The 25,833-nt window shown below is 37.4% G+C and overlaps 2 protein-coding genes across 4 annotated transcripts; one reads left to right on the forward strand and one right to left on the reverse strand.

The window, feature by feature from the left end:
• Positions 1–11,433: 11,433 nt before the first annotated feature.
• Positions 11,434–13,799, reverse strand: LOC140964498 (chaperone protein ClpB1). Of its 3 annotated transcripts, XM_073424341.1 has the most exons (4): positions 13,482–13,799; positions 12,257–13,436; positions 11,967–12,164; positions 11,434–11,777 (listed from the first exon to the last, which is right to left on the reverse strand). In XM_073424341.1, exons 2-4 carry the CDS (start codon positions 12,395–12,397, stop codon positions 11,607–11,609), a joined length of 510 nt encoding a protein of 169 aa, XP_073280442.1. In that variant the 5' UTR covers positions 12,398–13,436; positions 13,482–13,799; the 3' UTR covers positions 11,434–11,606. The 3 variants fall into 3 exon arrangements, 2 of the variants coding, with proteins under 2 accessions (XP_073280442.1, XP_073280441.1); XR_012172891.1 differs by having other exon boundaries at positions 11,434–11,835; positions 12,257–13,799; XM_073424340.1 differs by having other exon boundaries at positions 12,257–13,799.
• Positions 13,800–15,193: 1,394 nt separating this feature from the next.
• Positions 15,194–16,164, forward strand: LOC140964670 (chaperone protein ClpB1-like). The gene is made up of 3 exons (XM_073424541.1): positions 15,194–15,314; positions 15,443–15,624; positions 15,727–16,164. Exons 1-3 carry the CDS (start codon positions 15,194–15,196, stop codon positions 16,162–16,164), a joined length of 741 nt encoding a protein of 246 aa, XP_073280642.1.
• The last annotated feature ends 9,669 nt before the right edge of the window (positions 16,165–25,833 follow it).

Consider the following 25,833-nt stretch of genomic DNA (forward strand, 5'->3'; position numbering starts at 1 on the left):
AATTCTATGGGCCGTATATTCATTTTCACCAGTTTGGGCTTAAAATAGCCCATGTTTAAACCATGGTTCGAGAATAGGCTTGAATATATATGGAGCTCAATCTTTTTATATTTATAATTTTATTTTTATAGATTACGAAAAATATTTGGTGAAAAGTATGCCTCTTCAATGCAAGTACGCCCATTATTATCATAGATGTATCTGTCAATGCAAGTGCCCACAACATGAGATTTCTTTGCTAATGTGCATAGTTCTCCTGCGCTGTGTTGCAAAATTACCATACATGTATCTGTCAACTGCATAGTACTCTCGACAGTGGAACTTCTTTTTCTCTTAGAAAGTAACTGAGTTTTGATCATGTATATTTTTTGTAGAAGAGACGTTGCTGCAATTTTTGCAAGAGTGGAAGAACTCAACTGATCATTTGCTGCACCAATTTGAGTGTTTGGGGGTTTAGACGTTGAAATATCATTAATGTTGTTACTTTCTTCCACTTCCACTTCGACTTTATCTTCAGATTGGTTTCCACCTAACAACATCTCTAGTCCAGCTGTTTTCAAATCTGACATAGAAGTCTGTCAACAATTCTGGGATTATCAATACTGAGCCCGCACTAATTGACAAAGGCAGTTTTGAGAAGTAGAATTTCTAGAAGAACTTGATGTCTATAAACTAATTCCTCTGGTAATATTCGTCTCAGGACATCTTCACATTGCTCAGACGGATCATTTCCAATTCTTTTGGCTGGAATTGAAGTTACAGAATTTGCACGAACTCCTTGGAGCCAGAAAATTAAATTGTACTCGTGGGTTTATGTCCGAGGAGAGTGCAAATTTATAATAGAATCGTAACAACGTTTATAAAAAAAAAAATGAACGAGTATCGATTTATCGTCATCAAAATATTGGTTTATGCTCAAGAAATTCCAAGAAACATATACACATACAAGACGTGAAGACAAATGCAAAACAATTAAAAGATAATTTTTATTAATAATATTAAAATCCACAGAGGATTAGGAAATCATCAGAAGAACATAAGAATTTGATCGAGGTTAAAAACACAAAATACTTCCAATTAAACATTTATCCACCGGAGCAAAGGTTATGCCGTCCACCGCCGTCCGGTCTTAGAGAGGGAAAATAGCGAATTCTCAGAAGAAGTATTACATAATAATTTTGTTTACTTAAATTTTAAAAAATTTGATTCAAATTCATTAAATTAAAAATTAAAATAACATAAAAACTTTTGTAATAATCCAGCTCGTTCCATATAAAAATATTAATTTTTATATTAAATTTATTAACTATCATTGTATGTATAATTCATATTTACTCGTATTCCGATTATGGATCTATGAAATATGTCAAAATATTATTTTTCATGAGTATAAATCGTATTCACTCATCTTAAAAGATATAAGTTCATGAGAATATTAGACCTACTCTTAAAATATTGATAATAAGTGTTAGATATCTAAAATAAAAAAATATTTAAATTAAAGTAATAAAAACATTTAATTATCTTCCCAGAATTAAAATTAAAAAAATAGATTTTTTATTGACCAATACATTTGGAATCACTCATGTGAAATGATTATAACGACAACAACTCAATAACATATTTTGCGGTGGTTCGAAAATGCAACACGGTAGCTTTTGGATACAAAGATAAAAGCGAAAGAAAACTGGATTAGATTTAAATTTCGACAAAAAAACAACAACAGAAACATTAAAATGTCGTTATCGTATTTGAAATTTTAGTGAAATTCTACATTATGATATGGACATAATCATACTTATGTTAGGATTTTGAAAAATTATTCATTAAGAGAAGTGACCAAACGAGGAGCTCAACAGAAACCCACACAAAAGTATGGGTATTGAAACGCTTCAGATTCGACACTGTCTCCACTGTACCAAAACGAATCTTTTCATTGTGCTTATGTCCTCACTCACATGCACCATAAGAAACCTCCCAGAGGTCACCCATCCCATAATTTTCCCAAGTCAAACGCAGTTATCTTTGGAGTTCTTATGTGATGAACTTCCGAAAAGAAGATACACTTTCTTGATATGAGTAGTACCTGAAAGGAATATTTTATTCCTTTATTATTTTGTTAAATTGATAATATCAATTTAAGATTTTGCCTTTCTAGATTAAAATATTTTATTTGATTTATTTCTAGATTATAATATTTTGCTTGATTTATTTCTAGATGATAAGATCTTGATTGATTTATCTATAGATATTATAGGATTTGTTTTTAATATGATTTTTATCTCCAATATATTTTATCCTTGTTTGAAAGTGTTTTATAACTAATGAAAATATTGTTTCCTTATTTTATAAGACTCTTTTTTTAGGTCAAACATTAAATATAAATAAGTGAGCTTCACAACCGTACAAGGTGTGGTGTAGAGAGAGAAAAGATTTTCGTGCTTTCAGAGAAGTTTCAGAGAGTTGGTGGGAGAGGGATTTTAGAGAGAGAGTTGGACAAGAGAGCTTTTCATACAGAGAAAATCACAAGAGTCCAACATATATTTGCTCTACAATTTTTATGTGATCGGATAATCACTTTATTGTGCATGAGAGTTGCTGAAGGTTTTTGGGAGTGCATGTAAAGGTCGGCAGAAGAGTTCTTGCTTAGAAGAAAAATACGAGAGCCGAGCCTATTTTGATGAGACGTTTTTGTGTGATCGGGTGATCACTTTGCAGCGCAGAAGAGCTGCTGGAGTTTGTCTCTGAACACACTCATAGTTCATAGTTGAAGATTTTCGTGTGGAGAGTTTGTGTGATTGATTCACTACTATACCGTGTTGCTGATTGGTGTTGCCAACATTCGAAGAACAACACTGACGCAGAGTGCTGATCGAAGAGTGGTTTCGTTTGGTTTTAAGCAATACGTGTTTGTTTTATGCATCTAGATTTGATTTGTGTTTTTGATGCATATTTTAATTCCTTAGAGTGTCAATGAGTTTAGTTTTGTTATTCTCACTAGTATTGTTTTGGTGTAAACGATTTATATATTTTCTAATGAATTTTTTGCCATGAGGAATCACACAAGTAGTCGTACTTGTGCATAATTTAAATCCGGTGTTTATTCATTAAAGTTTACGTGTGTGTTAAAAATAAATTTCCGCTGCATGTTGTGCGCTCGTGTTGACAACACCAGAGCACAACACTAAATTCTGATACACACAATATCTTTATTTCCTGTACTTTTATGAGCAGCGTTCCTTACAAGTGGTATCAGAGCCTACGCTTGATATACTAAGTGATTGATTCTGATTTATTGTTGTTTTTGTAGGAAATATAACAAAAGCTCAATGGATGTATTGGCTTCAAGTGTTGCTTATAGACCACCAGTCTTGGATGGATCAAACTATGCCCTTTGGAAAGTCAAGATGAGGAATGAATTGATGGCTCGACCTGATATGAAGAGACTAGATTCGGTCCAATGCAAAGAATGCTCTGGATTCAGCCATTATACAAATGAATGTGCCAATATACTTCGTTAGAACAAAGACATGGCAGTTTCGTTGAGTGATGACGACTCAGAAGAAGAACTGGAATCTTGTAAAGGAGAAGAGCACTCTTCCCTATATGATGTTTTGAAGGAAAAATGCTGGCTGCAAGTCAACCTGCACGATGTTGCCTCAGGTGTTGCAACACCAGGCCGCAACACCACTTCAAAATCCTTGTGTCTCAATGCTAAATCTCACAATGACTCAGGTAATCATGAAATCCAGGATACTAATTCTGATGAACTCACTGTTGAAAGTGTGCAGGCTATGTATGAAGAGCTATACGAAGATTGGGTCAAAAGAAATAAAATAAATTTGATCCTCTCTAAGGAGAATACTGATTTGAAAGAATGTGTGTCTCGACTTGAAGTTGTGCTCTGCAAGAAGGATCTTGAACTGTGCAAAGTCAAGGGTGAGCTTGAGAAGTCCTCAAAAACTCTCGCAAGATTCAACTCAAGTTCATCAAAACTTGACTCAATGCTGATAATGGAAAAGGACAACAGAACCGGTCTTGGATATTTCGAAAGCATACATGAGATTGGAGAATCTTCCAACTTTGGATCAAAATCAACTGTGTTTATAAAGGAAAGTAAAGACAATTCTGCGAACCCTCTTAACGAGACTGTTCCAATCTCAAAGCTAGCATCGGAACAAAGGCTGAAACAAAACAGAGCTTCTTCCTCTCATTTGAAAGTTGACCCGCCAGTGAATATGTCACAAACCAAGAAGCAAGTGTCAACTTCTAAATCAAAAGAAAGAAATCGACATTTTATCTGCAACTACTGTCATAAGCCAGGTCACATCAAACCTTTTTGTTTTAAGTTGAGAAATGACTATATGAACTGGCATGTAAATCGGCTGTTGTCCACCGTGTTGCCCAACACCAGGCACAACACCGCAGTCACGAAATCTTCCACAGGGAAAATATGGGTACCAAAAACAGTTATTCGATGCAATGTCATTTATACTTCTTTGAAAACTAACATTGCAGGTGCATGATACTTTGACAGTAGGTGCTCACACCACATGACCAGATTTAAAGAACACCTCACGGACTATGTCGAAGTAAAAAGTGGGCGTGTAACTTATGGTGGTGGTGCCAAAGGAAGAATTGTAGGCAAAGGAACCCTGAATGTTGACGGGCTTCCTGAGCTTCACAATGTTCTACATGTTGAAGGACTTAACTCGAACTTAATAAGCATAAGTCAACTTTGTGACGATGATTTACATGTTAGGTTCAAAACAAATAATTGTGAAGTTTTTAATGATGCCAATGTTTGTGTAATGTCAGGTACTTGGTCTGCTGACAATTGCTATCTGTTGGGAGAAGGTGATGGTTGCCGAAGTGCCAAGGTGAGTGATTTGGACCTATGACATCAAAAATTGGGACACGTGAGCTTCAAAACCTTAAAGAATCTATGTAAGTTTGATGCTGTGAGAGGTATGCCCAATTTAAGTTTAGGTAATGCTTATGTCTGTGGACCGTGTTAGAAAGGTAAACTAACCCGTGTTGCAACACTTTGGGACAACACATTGTCTTGAACTCTTGCACATGGATCTAATGGGTCCGATGGATGTTGAGAGCTTGGGTGGTAAGAAATATTCGTTTGTTTGCGTTGATGATTTTTCGTGTTTTACTTGGTTAAGTTTTCTTAGAGAAAAATCTGATATATTTGATATTTTTAAGAAATTGCATGCTAGGATAACAAATCTGTATGATATGAGGGTGGTCAAAATAAGAACCGATAATGGTAAGGAGTTCGAAAATTTTCATTTTATTTCTTTGTGCGATAAGAAAGGTATCACTCATGAATTTTCAGCTCCGAAGACCCCTCAACAAAACGGCATAGATGAAAGGAAAAATCGAACCCTCCTAGAAATGGCTCGGGTCATGCTAAGTTCCAAGAATGTGTCAAAACATTTTTGGGCCGAAGATTTAAATACGGCATGTCACATTTCCAACCGTGTATATTTAAGGAATGGTTCTACAATGACCTCATATGAGATTATCATGGGAAGAAAGCCAAACCTTAAATATTTTCATATTTTTGGATGTATAGGCTATGTGTTGAATGATAGAGATCATCTAGCTAAATTTGATTCAAAAAGTGATAAATGTTTGTTTCTTGGATACTCTACTAATAGCCGTGCTTATCGCGTATTTAATCTAAGAACCAGGACTCCAATGAAATCAATTAAAGTTGTGTTTGACGATCTTGCAGATCTGGAAGTTAAAACACCGGAGGATAATTTAGAAGAATTTCTGGATATAAGTGAGCCACTGACCAGAAACGGTGTTGAGTCTGGTGTTGAGACAAGTGAGGCAACACAAGCACAACACCGCCTCAGAACCGAACAGAAACTGTGTATAATGATAAAGATGATGATGATGTGGTGATAAATTGTGAAAAAGAAATTTCCAGCAAGATTCAAAAGAATCACCCATTATCACAAATCATTGGTGAAGTACATGGTGATGTGCAAACAAGAAAGAAAGAAAAGTTGGACTACCGCAAATTAATTGGTTTAATTTGCATAAGCTCCGAGTATTCACAGGTTAGTCACTCTTGTTTCGTGTCTCAAATTGAACCCAAGAACATTAATGATGCACTAAAAGATGATTTATAGGTCAATGCAATGCATGAAGAACTTGAAAAAATTGTGCGCAATGATGTATGAGATTTGGTTCCTAGACCATCGAATACCAATGTTATTGGAACAAAATGGATTTTCAAAAATAAAACGGATGAATCTGGTAACATTGCTCGAAACAAGGCTAGGTTGGTAGCTCAAGGGTATACGCAGGTTGAGGGGGTGGATTTTGATGAAACCTTCTCTCTTGTAGCTCGAATTGAGTCAGTACGACTGTTGTTTACCATAGCATGTCATATGCATATCAAATTGTATCAAATGGATGTAAAAAGTGCTTTCTTAAATGTAATTTTGAATGAAGAAACATATGTAAGCCAACCTAAAGGATTTGAAGATGCTCATCACATGAACCATGTCTACAAGCTGAAGAAGGCTCTATATGGACTGAAATAAGCTCCATGAGCATGGTATGGTAGGTTGGCTGATTACTTGATCAACTTGGGCTTTAAACGAGGTGAGGTTGATAAAACCCTTTTTATACAAAAATTGAAGCATGATATTTTGATTTGCCAAGTTTATGTATATGATATTATCTTCGGTGCTTCATCGCAAAATCTTGTTGATAACTTTGTCGAGTGCATGTCTTCACAATTTGAAATGAGCATGGTAGGAGAGTTGATTTCTTTCTTGGATTGCAAGTTAAACAATTGCATGATGATATATTTCTGTGTCAATCTAATTATGCTAAGAATCTAGTTAAAAAGTTCTCAAATGATAATTTTAAGCATATGAAAACTCTCATGGGGTCTAGTGAAAAACTGTCTAAAGATGATGTTGCCGACGATGTTGACAACACCATGTACCGCAGCATCATCGGTAGCCTTTTGTACTTAACTGCTACTCACCTCGATATCATGTTCAGCGTATGTTTGGGTGCTAGGTACCAAACAAATCCAAAAATATCACATTTAAAAGCTGTGAAACGTATACTTAGATACATTTCAGGTACACTAGGATTAGGACTGTGGTACACACAAGAGACAAACACAAACTGTGTGTAACTCTTGATATACCTTTATAATTTTCTTTCATGTTCTACAGGTGGCTGAAGATACTGCTGGTGTTGAGTCCGATTTTGTCAACACCGCTGATAACACTGACTCTTTTGATTATGCTGTGAGTCATTCTGTCTCCACCAAGTCCTACACTGAAGCTGCCTTAGTCCTATGGCCATTCTATGTGAATGGAGAATTTATTGAAGTGAGGAACATTGACGTGAAGGAGTATGAGCAACAAAACTTGATGGCATTCTTCGAAGATCAATGCCTGCTTACTACGGTCGGCACTACTATCCCTTATTCCAGATGACTAATGTCGGAGTTTTACTGTAACCTCATCTCAAGTGTTGAAGATGAGCGATTAGTTACAGCTCAAGTGGGTGTGATGATGAGCCGGTCTGGTGCTTGATGGCAGAATCAAAAATAGAAGAATACAATGATGAGTTTTTTTAATTTTGGTTATAGTGAATTTACAGGAGAAGACCTTGTCACAACACTACAAGATATGTCAAAAGAGTACAAGAAATTATCGCAGTCATTCGAGGAAGTTAAGGCAGAAAAAGTAAGCCTAAAAAATAAGTCAAGTGAATATAGCTGCATGCAAAGAAAGGAACTTGACGATCTCAAGGTTAAACTAAGTCTGCTGGCAACTGAGAATGATAATATGTATATGTTTTTCCAAACAACTTTGAATAAAAATCAATAGTTGATAAAAGTTATCAATACTTGGAACCAATAATCTGTTTCTCTCATTAAGATGCATGAAAATCAAAAGCGAGATGGTGATAAAATCGGCTTATGATTTGACCATGATGATTGCAGCTCTACAAAACAAGTACTCTATCGTATCTGGACAAAGACAAACCTAATATGATAAATTTTGTCAGATCCAATATGGTAAATGAACATTATAAGCCTGAAATCCAAGCAGACCAGTGAGTATCCTATGAGAACAACACCAAGCATAGAGGACTGAGTTACGTGGAACCTAAGGACTCTAAGACTTGGCTAAAGCCTAGATCATCTGGGATTGGACAGGGTAACCGATCGAGTCCCAACCGGTCTTGGAAAAGGTTATCTCAGCTTAGACAAATTGGTCCAATGGGAAACCAAGACAATAATTTACTAGCAGACTAGTTTAGAAAAGTTACAGATTGGAAAGCAAAGATAAAATACCCAAACAACATTTGGTAAAATTCATATGATAGAGAAAATTGGTTCTGATACCATTGTTGGAGTACCATTTTCTCGCACCCAAGATACAACGTAAGTTTTTCTAAAAAATTACGACGTTCGAAACGCTCTTTTGGCGTCATGTGAATTAAAATCATCCATATGATGTTTAGATTGTATACCTTTGTGTATTTAATGCTGGCTCCGGCTATTCTGATTTCTAAGCGAATATAACACTTCTTGTAAATCCCATCGAACGAATATTCCTCTTTTGATCGTCTAACTAATTCTACGATTGAAGAATTTATGCCTTGTTTGGATCGCACTAGAGATCTCAAACAATTTCTGCGTTAAGACTAGAACGTCCGAATTTCAGAAATCCGGAAGTGGTGCGGCGGTGGCGGAAGGCTCTCGGCCGAATAATTTTGTTCTCTAAATTGGTGTTGGCCGAAAACCTTTGTGGAGAGGAGAAAAAGAGGAAATTTTGTGCGTGAAAATAGTCTTATTTCATATAACTCTTAATGAATATTTATAAACTTTGATTCCTGATCACATAAGGAGCCTTTTTCCCATCGGGATTACTTGTTATCATTATTTTAAATTCTCATGTGAATATATAACGTATAAATCAACTCTTGATAATACAAGGTCTTTCACATACATACATACATACATACACACACACATATATATTAATACATATATATATGCACATATACATGTATAGACATACTATTTAAAATTAAATAATCATTATTTAAGTTTCTTAATAAAAATATTTGTTAATTAATTCTAGATCTCTCTAGAATATTTTATAAGAATTTTGTACATATTAGTATTCATCACTACTAACATTGTTATTTAATTTGTCAATTCTAGATTCACTAAATAAATAATTGTGAATGTATTATAACCCCGATCGACGATCTGACAACAACGATATGTCAAAGATACAAATCATGTTCATATAATGAAAGTTGAAAATTTCGAAGATTAAAATTCACTAATATATTTTTGGCAGCCGACAATTTTGTGAATTTTAACACCAAAACACGCAGTTTCACTCTCCTCTCTCGATTAGCAGTTAAGCTAACTTCCAATTCTTCCATCCTATGAAATCAACTTATAAACTCCTTTATAAGGATTTTGTTTGATCTCCATCAAACTAAAGTCGGCAACTCAACTCCTTGAACTTGACTATCTCAACAGGAACACATAACCTAATATGTATATAGCCCTCAATTATTCAGTGATATACATAGTTGTGAGTTCACATCTTCGTGTGATTCAGAATAACATTTATTTTTGAGCTTACCCTAATTAGTCTCATTTTTTTTATCAACCTCTTTATTAAGAATGTGAGAACTCATTTTTGATTGTATCTATCGAATCATGATAAGAGCGTCTAGTAGCATCACCCTGATCTCCTAGGTATCACTGATAGTTCCTGCAAGAATCTTAAGTTATGATTAGCGTATAGTATGATCTCTTCCACTCATATATCCCGATCGAATCTGCAACCATTAGTATATCGAGAGTTGTATATGAGTTCGATAACAATATGATGTATCTTTTAGTAATAATAGTGACATCGTATGTGCAGCTGAGGAAACACCTTTCCAAAATAAGCACGTCTTACTCTGGCCAGATATTCCTTGCACCATTAACTCATCAGATCACATAGGATATCTTCGTCCGCAGGCAAATGGTGAATCTCCGACTACAATGTATTTGTTCCTATGCATTTCAAATCTATATCCAACCTCGCCACTTGATGACTCTCAATGGATTCGATAAACAGATCAAAGTACATGCTAGTATGTAGAGCCTCTACGTTGTCTCGGGTCAAAGTACTAATGATATACAATCATAACCGCTGACTATTCAACTCGATAAATGGTAACCACTTGGATAGTCCGGGTAGGATTGTTCAATAAATCATCAAATGATCACGCATATGTATGAATGAACATCTTCATGCCATTACCAATGAAACATGGCGTTTACATCATAGATGCCTTATTTTAGGTGACTGGATCGACTAAGAACATGTTTAGAATATATGATACCTTTCCTAATGAGTTTCATGATCTTACGTTAAGAGACAGACCTAATGATACCTATTATATATATTGAAGGGTTTGATCTATGTAGTTTTAATGTGTATACAGATACAGTAAATGTCATAATTGGATAAAACCGTAAATTATCATTAAAATAAAAATTGTTTTTACATTATACTCAATAATGTTCAAGCCAAGTTGATTCGCTGGACACCTACTCTAACAATTTGGTGATTACACCAAAAGGGTGAAGTTGAATACTACCTTCAAAGAACTCGTCTTTGACAATCCGAGTGAAGAACAATCGACAAACGCCACAAAGTCTTAAACTTTGATAAGTTTGATTTGAGAAACACACAAAGGTGTATACAAAGCCAAGCTTTGAAAAGTTGAGAGAAAACTCAATCAATATGATTAATTCATTCAAAAGTTTTAGTCTTCTCTCAAACATTCAAAGCCTTGCTTTGTTCTTCAAATCAAACTTATCAAGGATTTATCCTTATGGTGTTTGTCGATTGATTTCATACGGATTGTCAAGGACCAGTTCTTTGAAGGTTCGTCTGTTTCTTAATTGTTTCACTTGTGATATTGTTGTTAAGTTTCATAACTTAGAGGTGAATATCACAAAACCATACTGGATTCAAAAGATCGGGACAACAACGATCCTTGTTCGTTATTGAATTGAGGACGCGATTCTAGTTTAATCGTTTTTGCCTTTCTTCGTACGAGGATTCATATCATTTGAAGTTGTTAAACTCTCAAAATAATAAAATAAAAAAAAAAGATTGTAAAGTATGTCATGTAGACAAGAGAACCTTTCTTATTCGTATAACACTAATGCTCATGTTTTTTAATGGCTCCAACTTTTCTAGTTACACTAAAAAATATGAATATTTTAAAAAATTTCAAAAATAATTTACATATGTTTTCTTCCTTGAAATAATATTAAAGACTAAAAATAAGTTGCAAATAAAATAGAAAATGTATCTTACGTTGGATACAAAATAGATAACAACGGAATCCATCAAGTTTTTGTTGATTATATCATCGACGTATTCTATAATTATCTTAAAGCAAATATGAAATATACACGTGAAAAATATTCAAAAAAGCCACACTTGTAAAACTCGTGTTGCCGATGCTCAAGTATACTCAAAATTCTCCTACCCAAAAAACAAGAGTCATTTATTTATCTACTCCTCATTCTCTTTGCTGCCTGAACGGGAGATTTTTTCCCCAGTTGGAGCATTTACCGGACCTCCATTGCTCTCAATGGTATACGCCAACTCCCCAGCATCATCTGAAACACCAATTTTCACAGTGGAATTTTCAACCATTTCTCTGTGTAGTAGCATGTTGGATAGCTGGGTTAGAACCCTATCTTCCACCCATCTCCTGATAGATCTCGCCTGGGTTAGAACCCTATCTTCCACCCATCTCCTGATAGATCTCGCACCACAAAAATGGAAGCAAAAAATAAATATTTGATTAGAGTTTGCGAGTTTAGCTTAATAAGACATGAATTGAGATGATATAATTGTTGTTTTACTTACATGATCATAGCTTTTTTTAACTATAAAATTTAGTGATTGGTCGCTCACGTCCAAGTTGATGTGCTTATCAGCCAGGCTACTGACACCATCTTTCAACTGGAGGTGACACACCTTCCTCAGTTGATCAGCGTGAAGAGGGTTGAACACCACGATCTTCGTGAGCCTATTAAGCAACTCAAGCTTGAAGTGCTTTCTCACCTGAAATATGGGTAAAATTTTACATGTCATTAAATATGAAGTACTGAACAAATATCTAAATATTTCGCCTAAAACACGATACGCTAGATTACCTCTTTCATCACATTTTCCATGGTGTCGTTGCCCAGTGATCCTTCTAAAAATATGTTGGATCCAAAACTCGATGTCATTGTTATAACCGTATTAGTGAAGTCAACACTTCGCCTTTTACTGTCAGTTAATCTTCGATCCATAGTCTAACACTTGGAGCAAAATCTTAAACACATGTCCTTTATCTACTTCATCCAGAAGAACCAAACAACCCCGTCGTCTCCTCATGGCTTCTGTTAGTTGCCCTCCTTCATCATGTCCAGTATAGCAGTCAAATGACACACAAGAACGATAAGAAATATGTCGCAATGATAAAGCAATCATAAATTTGAAACTAACTAGAGGATTTTCACTTACCCTGAAGAGCACCAATTAGTAGAGAAACAAATTGTTTCTCCATGTACTCAGACATGTCAACCCTGACCATTAAAGTATCATCATCGAAGAGCTGTTTTGCCAGAGCTTTGGCGAGCTCTGTCTTGCAAACGCCTATCGGACCCAAGAAAAGGAAAGAGCCCGGTGGTTTTTCGGGAAATCCAAGTCCAAATCTTGATCTTATGACAGCTTCAGCTACAGTTTTAACAGCCTCATCCTGTCCCACTACTCGTTGGCACAACCTCTCAAAAAAACCAATCAATCTCTCATTTTTATCCCGTCCAAGACGTATCACAGGTATACCAGTCCAACATGCCACAACTTTAGCAATCTGATCAGGGTCAACTGTCAAGTCAAGCATTTTATTCTTATTTGGTATTGCTTCTAGTGCTGCAATATTAGAGTTTGTACTTTCCAGACCATATTGATGTCGCAGCAGTTTCAAAATCATTTGTCCTATTAGCATTTAGAATAGCATTTTGCAATTTAACTCTATGTTGTCTGAGCCTTCGAACATATTGGATTCTTGTCTTTTCTTCCTCGTATCTCATGTCCAATCATGGAAGCATATTCCTCAAGACATCAAGCTCCTTTCTCACCTGAAAGATTGTTGAAATTAAAGGAAAATTATCACAATAAAAAAAACACTGAATAAGTGAATATAGTAGCAGTATTATAGTTACAACAATAAATTTGTACTAACTTCAACCAGTCGAGCATTACTAGCATCTTTCTTTCCCTTCTTCAGATAACACAGTTCAACCCCCAATTTAATTCTCTTCTTTCTAAATCACCCAATTCTTTGGGCTGACTGTAAAGCTGAGCTCTTACAATGGCACCAGCCTCGTCTACAAGGTCGATTTCCTTGTTAGGTAAAGGCAGTCCTACGTAAAAAAATCAGTCACACCCACGATTATCAGTAACTAAAACCACATATTGCTAAGTTTTGAAATATTTAAACTAAGTAAAATTCATTCAAAATATAGTATTAAAATATTGACGTGAAACACACCTCAGATATAACGTGTTGACATTTGAGCCGCAACTATAAGAGCTCGATCTAGAAATTTATACAGTGATGAGTTTCATGCTCCTCTTTCATACCCTTAGATATGTTGATTGTATAAGCAACACTTGGATCAACTAAATGAAGCAGCTTAAATGTTTCTTATATGTCCACAGTTGTGGTGCCAATGCACCACATCTGATTTCTGTCAAGTAATAGACTTAAGACAGTACAATCTTAATCTATTTCCATCACCAAGAATTGAGTCGATCTTACCAAGAAATAAAATAAATTTCTTGTCGGATTTTTCAACTTCATTCTAAATATGCTTTAATTTCTGCACAAAATCATCTCGATATGTATCTCCAACAAACAATGCTTCCGCGTCCAAAGAAAAAAAACTCACATTGGCAATATCACTTGGAACATTCCCGCGAGCAATTTTCTGTTCGAATCCCTCCACCATAGTATTTTTAACAAAACTGGATTTTCTTATGATAATCAGACTATTTCTAGTCTATCAAAAGCATCATAGAAATTTGTTCGATTTCTATATCTAAACTAATCATGAGATTGAGCTCATTGGCTTGCTGGACAAGGTCCCGACAATAAATCTTTAAAATCTGAAATTTCATATCTACAGAATTGCTTTTCAACACTTATTTTTCTTTCTGCTTCATATTTACTACCTCTCTCACTTTAATTGCAAAAACACCTCCCGTTTGTAAAAGTTTATCGACAGGTCGATTTTTTAGAAAGCTTCTAATCAAACCGTCGCTAGACAAAGAGTGCCGCCACATGCCACTCGTATCACATGTGCATTGTTAATGACTTCGTTTACTGCTGGGCTAGGATGTGAATTAATGATAGGTAATTTGGCATTCAATTTTCTAAAATAATTGTTAATCAAATTGTCTACCGCGTTGGCATCACTAACAGAATCAGCATCAGGATCAGCCATTTTGACACAGTTGATTGTTGGTCGAAGAATGCCATCTCGAGGATTTCATCACAAAGAATCCTAGTAAATTTTTGGTGATGAAATCCTCGTCAACCAACATTTTTTATATTTAAATTCTAGTTTATTATTGAAAATGGTATATCACGATTCACGGGGAAGACTAACATGTTTCAAGGACCTGTACTTAGTATTTGGCTTTTCGATCTTTGTTATTTGATTTTGATTTTGAACTTTAATTGTTGTTTGTTCTTCACAGATTGCAAAAGATGATTACTGACGATATGACCCTGAATACACACAAAATTATTAATATAGCAAAAGATTTGGCTGTTAATGTCGGCATTACTCCTTTCACTCTTACCCACTTACTTATAGCATTCACGTCAGATCGAGATAGAATTCTTCGACCATCAATCAACTGTGTCAAAATGGCTTATCCTCATACTCTAAAGATTTATTGTCGGGACCTTGTCCAGCAAGCCAATGAGCTCAATCCCATGACTAGTTTAGATAAAGAAATCGAAAAAATTTATGTGATGCTTTTGAGAAAGACTAGAAATAGTCTGGTTCTCATAGAAAAATCCAATTTTATTAAAAATGCTGTGGTGGATGGACATATTGAAGGATATGAAAGAGGAGCATGAAACTCGTCACTATATAAACATTCTAGATCAAGCTCTTATAGTTGCGGCTCAACTGTCAGCATGTTATTTTAGAGGTATGATTCATGTCAATATTTTAATATTGTATTTTGAATGAATTTTACTTAGTTCTAACATGTCAAAACTTAGCAATATGTGGTTTTAATTACTGATAGTCGTGGGTGTGGCTGATTTTTTAATGTAGGAATGCCTTTACCTAACAAGGCAATCGACCTTGTACACGAGGCTTGTGCCATTGTAAGAGCTCAGCTTTACAGTCAGCCCAAAGAATTGGGTGATTTAGAAAAAAAGAGAATTGAGTTGGGGGTTGAACTGTGTTATCTGGAGAAGAGAATGAAAGATGCTAGCAATGCTCAACTGGTTGAAGTGAGTACAAATTTACCATTGTAAATATAATACTGCTACTATATTCACTTATTCAGTGTTTTTTATTGTGATATTTTCCCTTTAATTGCAACAATCTTTCAGGTGAGAAAGGAGCATGATTTCTTGAGGGATATGCTTCCATCATTGGACATGAGATATGAGGAAGAAAAGACCAGAATCCAATATGTTCAAAGGCTCACACGACATAGAGCTAAATTACAACAAGCGATTCTAAATGCTAATAGGAAAAATGATTTTGAAACTGCTGCGACACATCAATATGGTCTCGAAAGTACAAACTCTAAGATTGCAGCATTAGAAGCAATATCAAATAATAATAAAATGATTGACTTGACAGTCGACCCTAATCAGATTGCTAAAGTTGTGGCATGTTACACTGGTATACCTGTGATACATCTTGGACGGGATGAAAAGGAGAGATTGATTGGTCTCTCTGAGAGGCTGCGCCAACGAGTAGTGGGACAGGATGAGGCTGGAAGAGCTGATGAGACGGACGAGCTCACGGAATTGCATTGGTAACTGTTAGACCCTTAAAGCTTGGCTCGATTTCATGGCATGATTGCGGAGTGCCATGAAGCAAAGTGTTGATGCCTAACACTTAGTTATGGTTTACATAACTTAGGCATATTGAGTTGGCTAAGTATATGAACAAGTTGGCACATTGTGAGGATGTGTTTGGTGCAGAAAATGTGTTGGCAATATTGAGCTTGGTTGCCATTTCGAGTTGGCTGATTTGGGGACACATGGCAGTCATTTCTGATGGTTTGAAGCAGTTGTTGGAAGTTTGAGACACTTGGCAACATTCAGCAACAAGTGGCATGCAGGCAGGGCACTTGGACATGGCAGTTACACTTGGCTCCATGCAGACTTGACAGGTGTCCTAGACAGTTAATTTCGGTTTTCTGCATTGTATTGTGTTTATATGCTTTGGCCTTGAGTTGCACAAGGCATTCACGAGTGTGAGCCTTCTTTGTGTGCAAACCTAGGCTTCCTATTGTAATTCTGACTGAGGATGAATGCAAAGGTTGGGCATTGCCCGTAATTTGTTGTGTGCCTTACTTACTGCACATTTTGGCTTGGTTTGCGTGGCTCTGTGAGTTTGATACTCCACTAAATAATTAAACACGAGTATTGAAAGGTTGGCTGATTGAATCAGTGCGTGATTCAAGCCGCACAAGAGTTAGAAACTCGGGAAAAAGTTGCTGCGTGATTAACCCCTGTGACAGTTGGTATCAGAGCCAGGTTTGCTCGAATTTGTTGAAGTTGCAGACGCCCAAATCATGGCAGATTCGTCTAGCACTTCAGGAACGAACAATACTTCGGCGCGGGATCGTATTCTAGAACTTGAAACTAGAATGCGAAGGATTGAAGGGCTGCTTGGTGTTCCAACCGGATAACCCACAGAGACGCTTTACCAGCAAGTTGAAGGATTGCATGCTATTGCAGATACAAATGTTGGTAGCATTGAGTGGAACGAAGATTGGTGTCTGTTGGAGAAGATCTCGAATCAAAATGTGATGGATTCGAACTTGAGTTGAATTTGTTGAAGAAGGTCGTTGGTGCTGGAACCATCGGGCATTCATCTGCTTCAACAAAGTTCAAAGTCCCTGACCCTAAACCATTTGGTGGAAAACGCAGTGCCAAAGAGTTGGAAAACTTTATGTGGGACATGGAAACTTATTTCCAGGCTGCCAAAGTCCCCGAAGAAGAGAAAGTATCAATCACAAGCATGTATTTGATCGAGGATGCAAAGTTATGGTGGCGGGCTCGTCTATCTGATGATGCTAGTGCAAACCGTGACAAGATTGAGACATGGGAGACCCTGAAACGAGAATTGAAAGAGCAGTTCCTACCTAGCAATACTTCGTGGCTTGCTAGGGAGTCACTTCGAAAATTGAAGCATTCTGGAACTACTCGGGATTATGTTAAGGATTTCAGTTCGTTGATGTTGGATGTAAGGGATATGTCCGAGGAAGACAAACTCTTCAATTTCCTCGCAGGATTGCAACCTTGGGCCCAAGCTGAATTGCGAAGGCAAGGAGTCAAGGATTTGCCATCCGCCATTGCTGCTGCTGATAGGTTGGTTGATTTCAAAGCCATTGGTGCTGGTGATGGTGTCCCTAAGCGAAATGATGCGAAAGACAAAGGCAAGCCTAAGTTTGTCAAATCTGACAAATATAGGAAAAAGAAGAGCAAGAAAGATGGTGAAAGCATTACCACCAAAGAGACCAAGGAAACCTATGTCTTTGATAAAACGAAGCGTGGGTGCTTCATATGCAATGGTGACCACCGAATGCGAGATTGTCCAAAGAAGGAGAAACTGTCTGCATTGGTGGCCGAAGAGGAGAAGGCGCAGAAAGAAGATGGTCCCTCGTTGGTGAATCCTTTACAATGGTTGGGTGCCCTACATGCTAATTCGTCTCAATCTAAAGGCTTAATGTATGTGAAAGCCCTCATTAATGGTCGTGAGATTATGGCCATGGTGGACACAGGTGCAACACATAACTTTGTTGCTGAAAGGGAAGTTCAGTCGTTGGGTTTGAAGCTTGCCCAACACTCGAGTCAAATAAATGCAGTGAATTCGGAAGCAAAGCCAATCAAGGGGGTGACCAATGTGGAACTTAAGGTGGGGAGTTGGTCCGGACAGTGCGGGTTGATGGCTGTTCCTCTTGATGACTTTGATGTCATTCTAGGCAATGAATTCTTGGTTGCGGCTCAAGTTGCAGAGATGCCGCACTTGGGTGGATTATTGATTGCGGATGTCAATAATCCTTCTTTCGTGAAAGGGGTGTATGATGTGACTACAATCTCCGGAAAGAAGGCAGGTCTGATTTCGGCCATTCAGATTGAGAAGGGCTTGAAACATGGTTATGTTACCTATGTTGCAGCCATGGTCGAAATTAAGCCCGATGTGTACCAAGAAGTGCCCGATATAGTTGCTGATCTGCTTGAGCATTTCCATGACATAATGCCCGTGGAGTTGCCCAAGTCCTTGCCACCCCGACGTGCTGTTGATCATAAGATCGAATTGGAACCGGGTGCGGTGGTGCCTGCAAAGGCTCCGTACCGAATGAGTCCCTCGGAACTTGTTGAACTGAGGAAACAATTGACGGAGTTGTTGGATTGTGGGATGATTCAACCATCTAAGGCTCCATTCTGATCACCGGTGCTGTTCCAAAAGAAACAGGATGGGGCGCTAAGGATGTGCATCGATTATAGGGCTTTGAATAAGGTTACTATCAAAAATAAGTACCCTATTCCAAATGTCCTTGATTTATTCGACAAGCTGTCAAGGGCGAGATACTTCACTAAGATCGATCTAAGATCAGGTTATTGGCAAGTGAGGATTGCTGAAGGAGATGAGGCAAAGACCACTTGTGTCACAAGGTACGGTTCTTACGAATTTCTTGTGATGCCCTTCGGTGTTACAAATGCTCCTGCAACGTTTTGCAACCTGATGAATGATGTACTGTTTGAGTATTTGGATCGTTTTGTGGTTGTGTATTTGGATGACATCGTGGTATATAGTGAGTCTTTGGAAGATCACTTGATGCATTTGACTAATGTATTCTCACGCCTTAGAGAATACGAGTTGTATGTGAAAAAAGAGAAGTGTGAATTATGTAGGGATCAGATTACTTTCCTTGGACATGTGATAAGCCATGGAAAGATTCACATGGATAAAAAGAAGGTGCAAGCGATTGTTGATTGGTTTGTCCCGACGAAAGAATCTGAGTTAAGGTCCTTCTTGGGCTTAACCAATTACTACAGGAGATTCATTATGGGGTATTCTCGGATCGTTGGGCCATTGACTGATTTATTGAGGAAAGACAACAAATATGTTTGGTCGGTTCAGTGTGTGGAGGCATTTGAGACTCTCAAGAAGGCCATTGTGTCAGAACCCGTGCTGAGATTGCCTGATTTTGACAAGCCATTTGAGGTGTTTACAGATGCATCGGACCGTGCATTGGGTGGAGTTCTTATGCAAGAACGACACCCCATTGCCTTTGAAAGTCGGAAACTGAAGGATGCCGAGGTGAGGTACTCGACTCATGAAAAAGAAATGATGGCAGTAGTGCATGGTTTGGAGGTGTGGAGACATTATTTGCTTGGCACAAAGTTTGTTGTAATCACAAACAATGTGGCCAACACTTATTTCCAGACTCAAAAGAAGTTGACTCCTAAACAAGCACGTTGGCAAGAATTCCTAAGTGAGTTCGATTTTCAGTTGGTTCACAAGGCTGGGAAGCATAATGAAGTTGCTGATGCTCTTAGTCGAAAATCTGTACAAGACTATGTAACAACATTGACAGTAATTGAGTCGGATATCTTGGGTAGAATTCGTGAGGCATCTCCTCTTGACAAGGTGTATCAGAAGCTGGTTGATCAAGTGCGGAATGGGGAGATCCGTAAGTATTGGATCGATGACGAGCTTTTGTTTGCCAAGGGAAATAGGGCTTATGTTCCAAGTGGCCCTCTTCGAAAGGAATTACTTCGAGAAACACATGATCCTCAATGGGCTGGTCACCCAGGTGTTGCTCGAATGTTAGCCTTGCTGTCTCGGACTTATTATTGGCCGAAGATGGAAGAAGATGTGGAACATTATGTCAAAACTTGTCTTGTTTGTCAACTGGACAAGACGGAAAGATTGAAAGAAGCAGGATTGTTGCAACCATTGCCTATCCCTGAGCGGCCGTGGCAGTCTGTCTCTATGGATTTCATTCTTGGCTTTCCAAAAGTGAATGGTTTGGCTTCCATTCTCGTTGTGGTAGATCGCTTTACAAAATATGCAGTATTCATCGGTGCTCCAAAGGTATGTTCCGCAGAACTTACTGCCGAGTTATTTTTCAAGAATGTTATCAAATACTTTGGTGTTCCGCAAGATATTGTGAGTGACAGGGACACAAGGTTCACGGGAAGGTTCTGGACTGCTTTGTTCAACATGATGGGTTCGGAGTTGAAATTCTCTACTGCCAATCATCCTCACACTGATGGGCAGACTGAGAGAATGAACCAGTTGTTGTAGGAATACATGAGGCATTATGTGACAGCGAGTCAGCGTAATTGGGCAGATTTGCTTGACATTGCACAATTCTCATATAATTTGCACAAGTCATCGGCTACTGGTTTGAGTCCCTTTGAGTTATTGTATAGCTTTCAACCAACAACACCTCATGAAGTTGCTTTGCAGAAAAGTGGGGGTGATTGTCCTGCTACTTATCGGTTTGCAAGAGCAAAGCAAGAGTTGTTGGATGAAGCAAAGGATAGCTTGGCCAAAGCCCAACGCAGAATGAAGAAGTATGCAGACAAAGATCGAAGGGATGTTGAATTCCAGGTTGGTGAGCGAGTTCTTTTGAAGTTAACTCCTCAAATTTGGAAGAAAATCAGTGCAAACACGGTGCATCGTGGGTTGGTTCCTCGGTATGATGGTCCCTTCGAAGTTATGACTAAAGTGGGGAAAGTTGCCTACAGGTTGAAGCTGCCTGATAGGTTGAAGATTCATCCAACTTTTCATGTGAGTTTTCTGAAGAAATTTCAGGAAGATCAGACTAGAGTGCAGACAAGTCGTGCACCGCCAGTTGTTCGGTATGAGTTTGATCGAAAAGTTGAACGAATTCTGGATGACAGAGTTTTGGGTCAAAGTAAGAAGAATCGAAGAGTTGATTACTTAGTCCAGTGGGTGGGCGATTCTGAGGCAGATGCTACTTGGATCCGAAATGTTAATTTGTGGCAATTTGAAGATGAGATTGCTGATTATGAGATAAGGAAAGGCTTGCTAGGGGTTTCGACGAGGACGTCGAGTTCTTCTAGTGGGGGTGGTTTGTTAGACCCTTAAAGCTTGGCTCGATTTCATGGCATGATTGCGGAGTGCCATGAAGCAAAGTGTTGATGCCTAACACTTAGTTATGGTTTACATAACTTAGGCATATTGAGTTGGCTAAGTATATGAACAAGTTGGCACATTGTGAGGATGTGTTTGGTGCAGAAAATGTGTTGGCAATATTGAGCTTGGTTGCCATTTCGAGTTGGCTGATTTGGGGACACATGGCAGTCATTTCTGATGGTTTGAAGCAGTTGTTGGAAGTTTGAGACACTTGGCAACATTCAGCAACAAGTGGCATGCAGGCAGGGCACTTGGACATGGCAGTTACACTTGGCTCCATGCAGACTTGACAGGTGTCCTAGACAGTTAATTTCGGTTTTCTGCATTGTATTGTGTTTATATGCTTTGGCCTTGAGTTGCACAAGGCATTCACGAGTGTGAGCCTTCTTTGTGTGCAAACCTAGGCTTCCTATTGTAATTCTGACTGAGGATGAATGCAAAGGTTGGGCATTGCCCGTAATTTGTTGTGTGCCTTACTTACTGCACGTTTTGGCTTGGTTTGCGTGGCTCTGTGAGTTTGATACTCCACTAAATAATTAAACACGAGTATTGAAAGGTTGGCTGATTGAATCAGTGCGTGATTCAAGCCGCACAAGAGTTAGAAACTCGGGAAAAAGTTGCTGCGTGATTAACCCCTGTGACAGTAACCATGGTTAACGGAGCATGAGGAACTTGTGTGCGTGGTTGAGCTCGTAATTTTACTTTAAAGTAGGGGTATTTTTGGCCTTTAATTTTTCATTCGGATTCACTGGAAAGGTGTTGTTGGCCTTTAATTTTTCATTCGGATTTACTAGGGTGGTTTATTATTGATTATTATATTTTCCCTTAGGCATGTCCATTGTATTTTCTCATCTTATTTTAAATAATATAAATTTAGTTTACTGATAAAAAAATACACCACAAAAAAATAAAACTATGAAATCGATTAACGATGGTTTTGAAAAGCGTCTTTATTGTATTGCTGCCGACTCCAACGACGAATTTTGTGAAAACCATTACAGTATTTGCAACGATCTTGTTTGAAAAACATGTTGCTAAAATAAATTAAGGTGAAGTGGGTTTGTTATCCTCATTTTCTCCCTAGAATTATATATACGCCCTTATCCTCGGTTCCCATTCCTGAATCCACATTCCCGGGGGATTCCCGACTCCACATTCCCGCCCCATCCTCGGTTCTCTTTAATCGGAGATCAATCCCCATCCTCAACCCCTCAAGAATTAAATCTACTTCTCACTTCAAACACTCATTGAGCTAGCAAAAATTGTCTAAAATTTTACTTTAATAATATTGATACAAAATACAATTACATATATAAACATCAATAATACAAGTTTTAATAAACCAAAAATATCAAATTCATCATTATCATCACCATTCTTCTCCATTAATGTCATCCGAGTTGGATCTATATATTAGTTTGTTGTTAATTAATTAATTTTATCCATTAATCATAATTTATAATAAAAAATACAATACAAATATATACGACATACATATTTCTTATTATTTTATTGTCCTTGATAACATTGTCAGCTTATTTTTCAGATTATAAATTTAAATTATTATTATTATTTTTATGATTAATAATATTAATATTAATAAATAATTATTATACTTAATTACTTATTATAATTTTTAATCTAGTTTATTATTGTTTTAACTAAATCTCATTATTAATATTAAAAAAGAAATATTATTAAACAAGTTTATTTAAATTATTTTTAAATATGAATCTTACTTCACTTATAGTAATTTATTGAGATAATAAAAAATGTGGAGGTATTTTAGAATCATTAAATGATGAAGACTATATCATATAAATATGGCAAATTTTTTAAAGTATACATTTGATATGGACTAGAATAAGTGATTATTATTATAGAGAAATTATTTTTCTCGGTTATACTCGGGTTGAGAGTGTGAGATATTTAGCGTATTGTTGTATACACTTGTTGTAATATTTCTCCCGTTATAAAAGATCAGCTATAGCTCCGTGGACGTAGCCTATATTAGGTGAACCACGTAAATCTTTGTGTTCTTGTTGATTATTTTATTCCGCAATCTCCGGTGTAATTTCCCAACAATTGGTATCAGAGCCTTGTTGTGAAAATTCTTAAGAATTCTGAGTATTCTCTGTGGTTGCAGCTTTGTCTGATCTTCCACATCAGAAAATATTTTTTAGATTTTTTGCTAAGACTAGAGAAGTGATGGCCGGAAATGATGGATCGGGACCGGGAATCAACAAGTTCGACGAAACAGATTTTTCGTCCTGACGGTCACATATAAGAGATTATTTGTACAGTAAGAAGCTGCATCAACTTCTATCAGGAAAAAAACCGGAAAAGATGGAGGATGATGATTGGGAGCTCCTTGATCGACAGGTGTTAGGTGTGATACGATTGACTCTAACGAAGAATGTGGCACATAACGTGGTGGAGGCACAAACAAGATTATGTCCATTTTATCGGACATGTACGAGAAGCCATCAACAAACAACAAAGTGCATCTCATGAAAAAGTTATTCAACTTGAAAATGGGAGAAGGTGCTTCGGTGGCTAAACACATCAAGGAGTTCAACAGGATTGTTTCTCAGCTAACATCAGTTGAAATTAATTTTGATTATGAGACTCGTGCACTTATTCTTTTGGTGTCTTTACCAAATGTTTGGGAACCAATGCGGACATCGGTTAGCAAATCTGTTGGGAAAAGAAAGCTACAATTCAATGATATCAAATATCAAATTCTTGCTGAAGAATTTTGCAGGATGGATTCGGGTGAAGGAACATCATCGGGATCTGCTCTAAATCTCGAGAACAGATGAAGAGGCAGAAGTGGCGAAAAGAGTTCTAACCGATGCCACGGTATGTCCAAGTCAAGAAATGGAAAAGACAAAAGCAACTTTGAAAAGAATTTGAAGTGCTGGAGCTGTGGTGAAACTAGTCACTTGAAAAAGAACTACAAATCAACGAAGAATAATGTAAATGCTGTCACTGAGGAGGTACATGATGCTCTACTACTATCCATGGAAAGCCCGGTTGATTCTTGGGTTATGGGCTCGAGAGCTTCGTTTCATACCACTGGTAATCGTGATGTATTCGATAATTACATCGCTAGCGATTACGGAAAAGTTTTCCTGGCTGATGGAAAACCTTTGGAAATAATTGGTATGGGTGGTGTCTGGATGAAGATATCAAATGAATCTGTCTGGAAAATCAACAAAGTCAAACATGTACCAAAATTGACACGCAATTTGATCTCAGTGGGACAGCTCGATGACGAAGGTCATAATGTGACCTTTAGTGATGATTCCTGGAAAGTGAACAAAGGAGCCATGATTGTTGCTCTAGGAAAGAAACTGGAACACTTTATATGACTTCCAGTTGCAGAGATACATTAGCAGTCGTAGATGCTGGAGCTAATTCAAGTCTATGGCATTGTAGGCTTGGGCATATGAGAGAGAAGGGAATGAAGATGCTTGTATCAAACGGGAAGCTACTGGAATTAAAGACCGTTGAACACAGGCTATGTGAAAGCTGTATATTTGGAAAGCAGAAGACGGTGAGCTTTTCAAAAGGCGGTAGAGAACCGAAAGCAGCAAAGTTGGAGCTGGTTCATACTGATGTATGGGGACCATCTCCTGTGACATCCCTTGGAGGCTCGAGATACTATGTTACATTCATTGACGATTCGAGTAGAAAAGTTTAGGTTTATTTTCTGAAAAATAAATCTGATGTTTACGAGACCTTTAAAAGGTGGAAAGCCATGGTGGAAACTGAGACCAACTTAAAGGTGAAGTGCTTACGGTCTAACAATGGTGGAGAATATGAAGATGATGATTTCAAGAAATATTGTACACAAAACGGGATCAAGATGGAGAAAACCATTCCTGGTACACCTCAACAGAATGGTGTAGCTGAAATTATGAACAGGACCTTGAATGAACGTGCAAAGAGCATGAGATTGCATTCTGGATTGCCAAAATCATTCTGGGCTGATGCTGTTAACACTGCGGCAATCTGATCAACAGAGGACCTTCGGTACCACTGGACTACAAAATACCCGTAGAGATTTGGAGCGGCAAAGAAGTAAACCTTTCTTTCTTGAAAGTGTTTGGATATCTATCCTATGCTCATATTGATTCAGCAAGCAGAACAAAACTTGATCCCAAATCAAAGAAGTGCTTCTTTATTTGTTATGTAGACAGTGAGTTTGGTTATCGTTTCTGGAATGACCAAAATCGGAAGATCATTCGGAGCAGGGATGTAATCTTGAATGAGAACTTCTGTACAAGGACAAGTCAGAC

The sequence above is a fragment of the Primulina huaijiensis genome, chromosome 18 (assembly GCF_012295235.1).
Source record: "Primulina huaijiensis isolate GDHJ02 chromosome 18, ASM1229523v2, whole genome shotgun sequence".
In the NCBI taxonomy this organism is placed as follows: domain Eukaryota; kingdom Viridiplantae; phylum Streptophyta; class Magnoliopsida; order Lamiales; family Gesneriaceae; genus Primulina; species Primulina huaijiensis.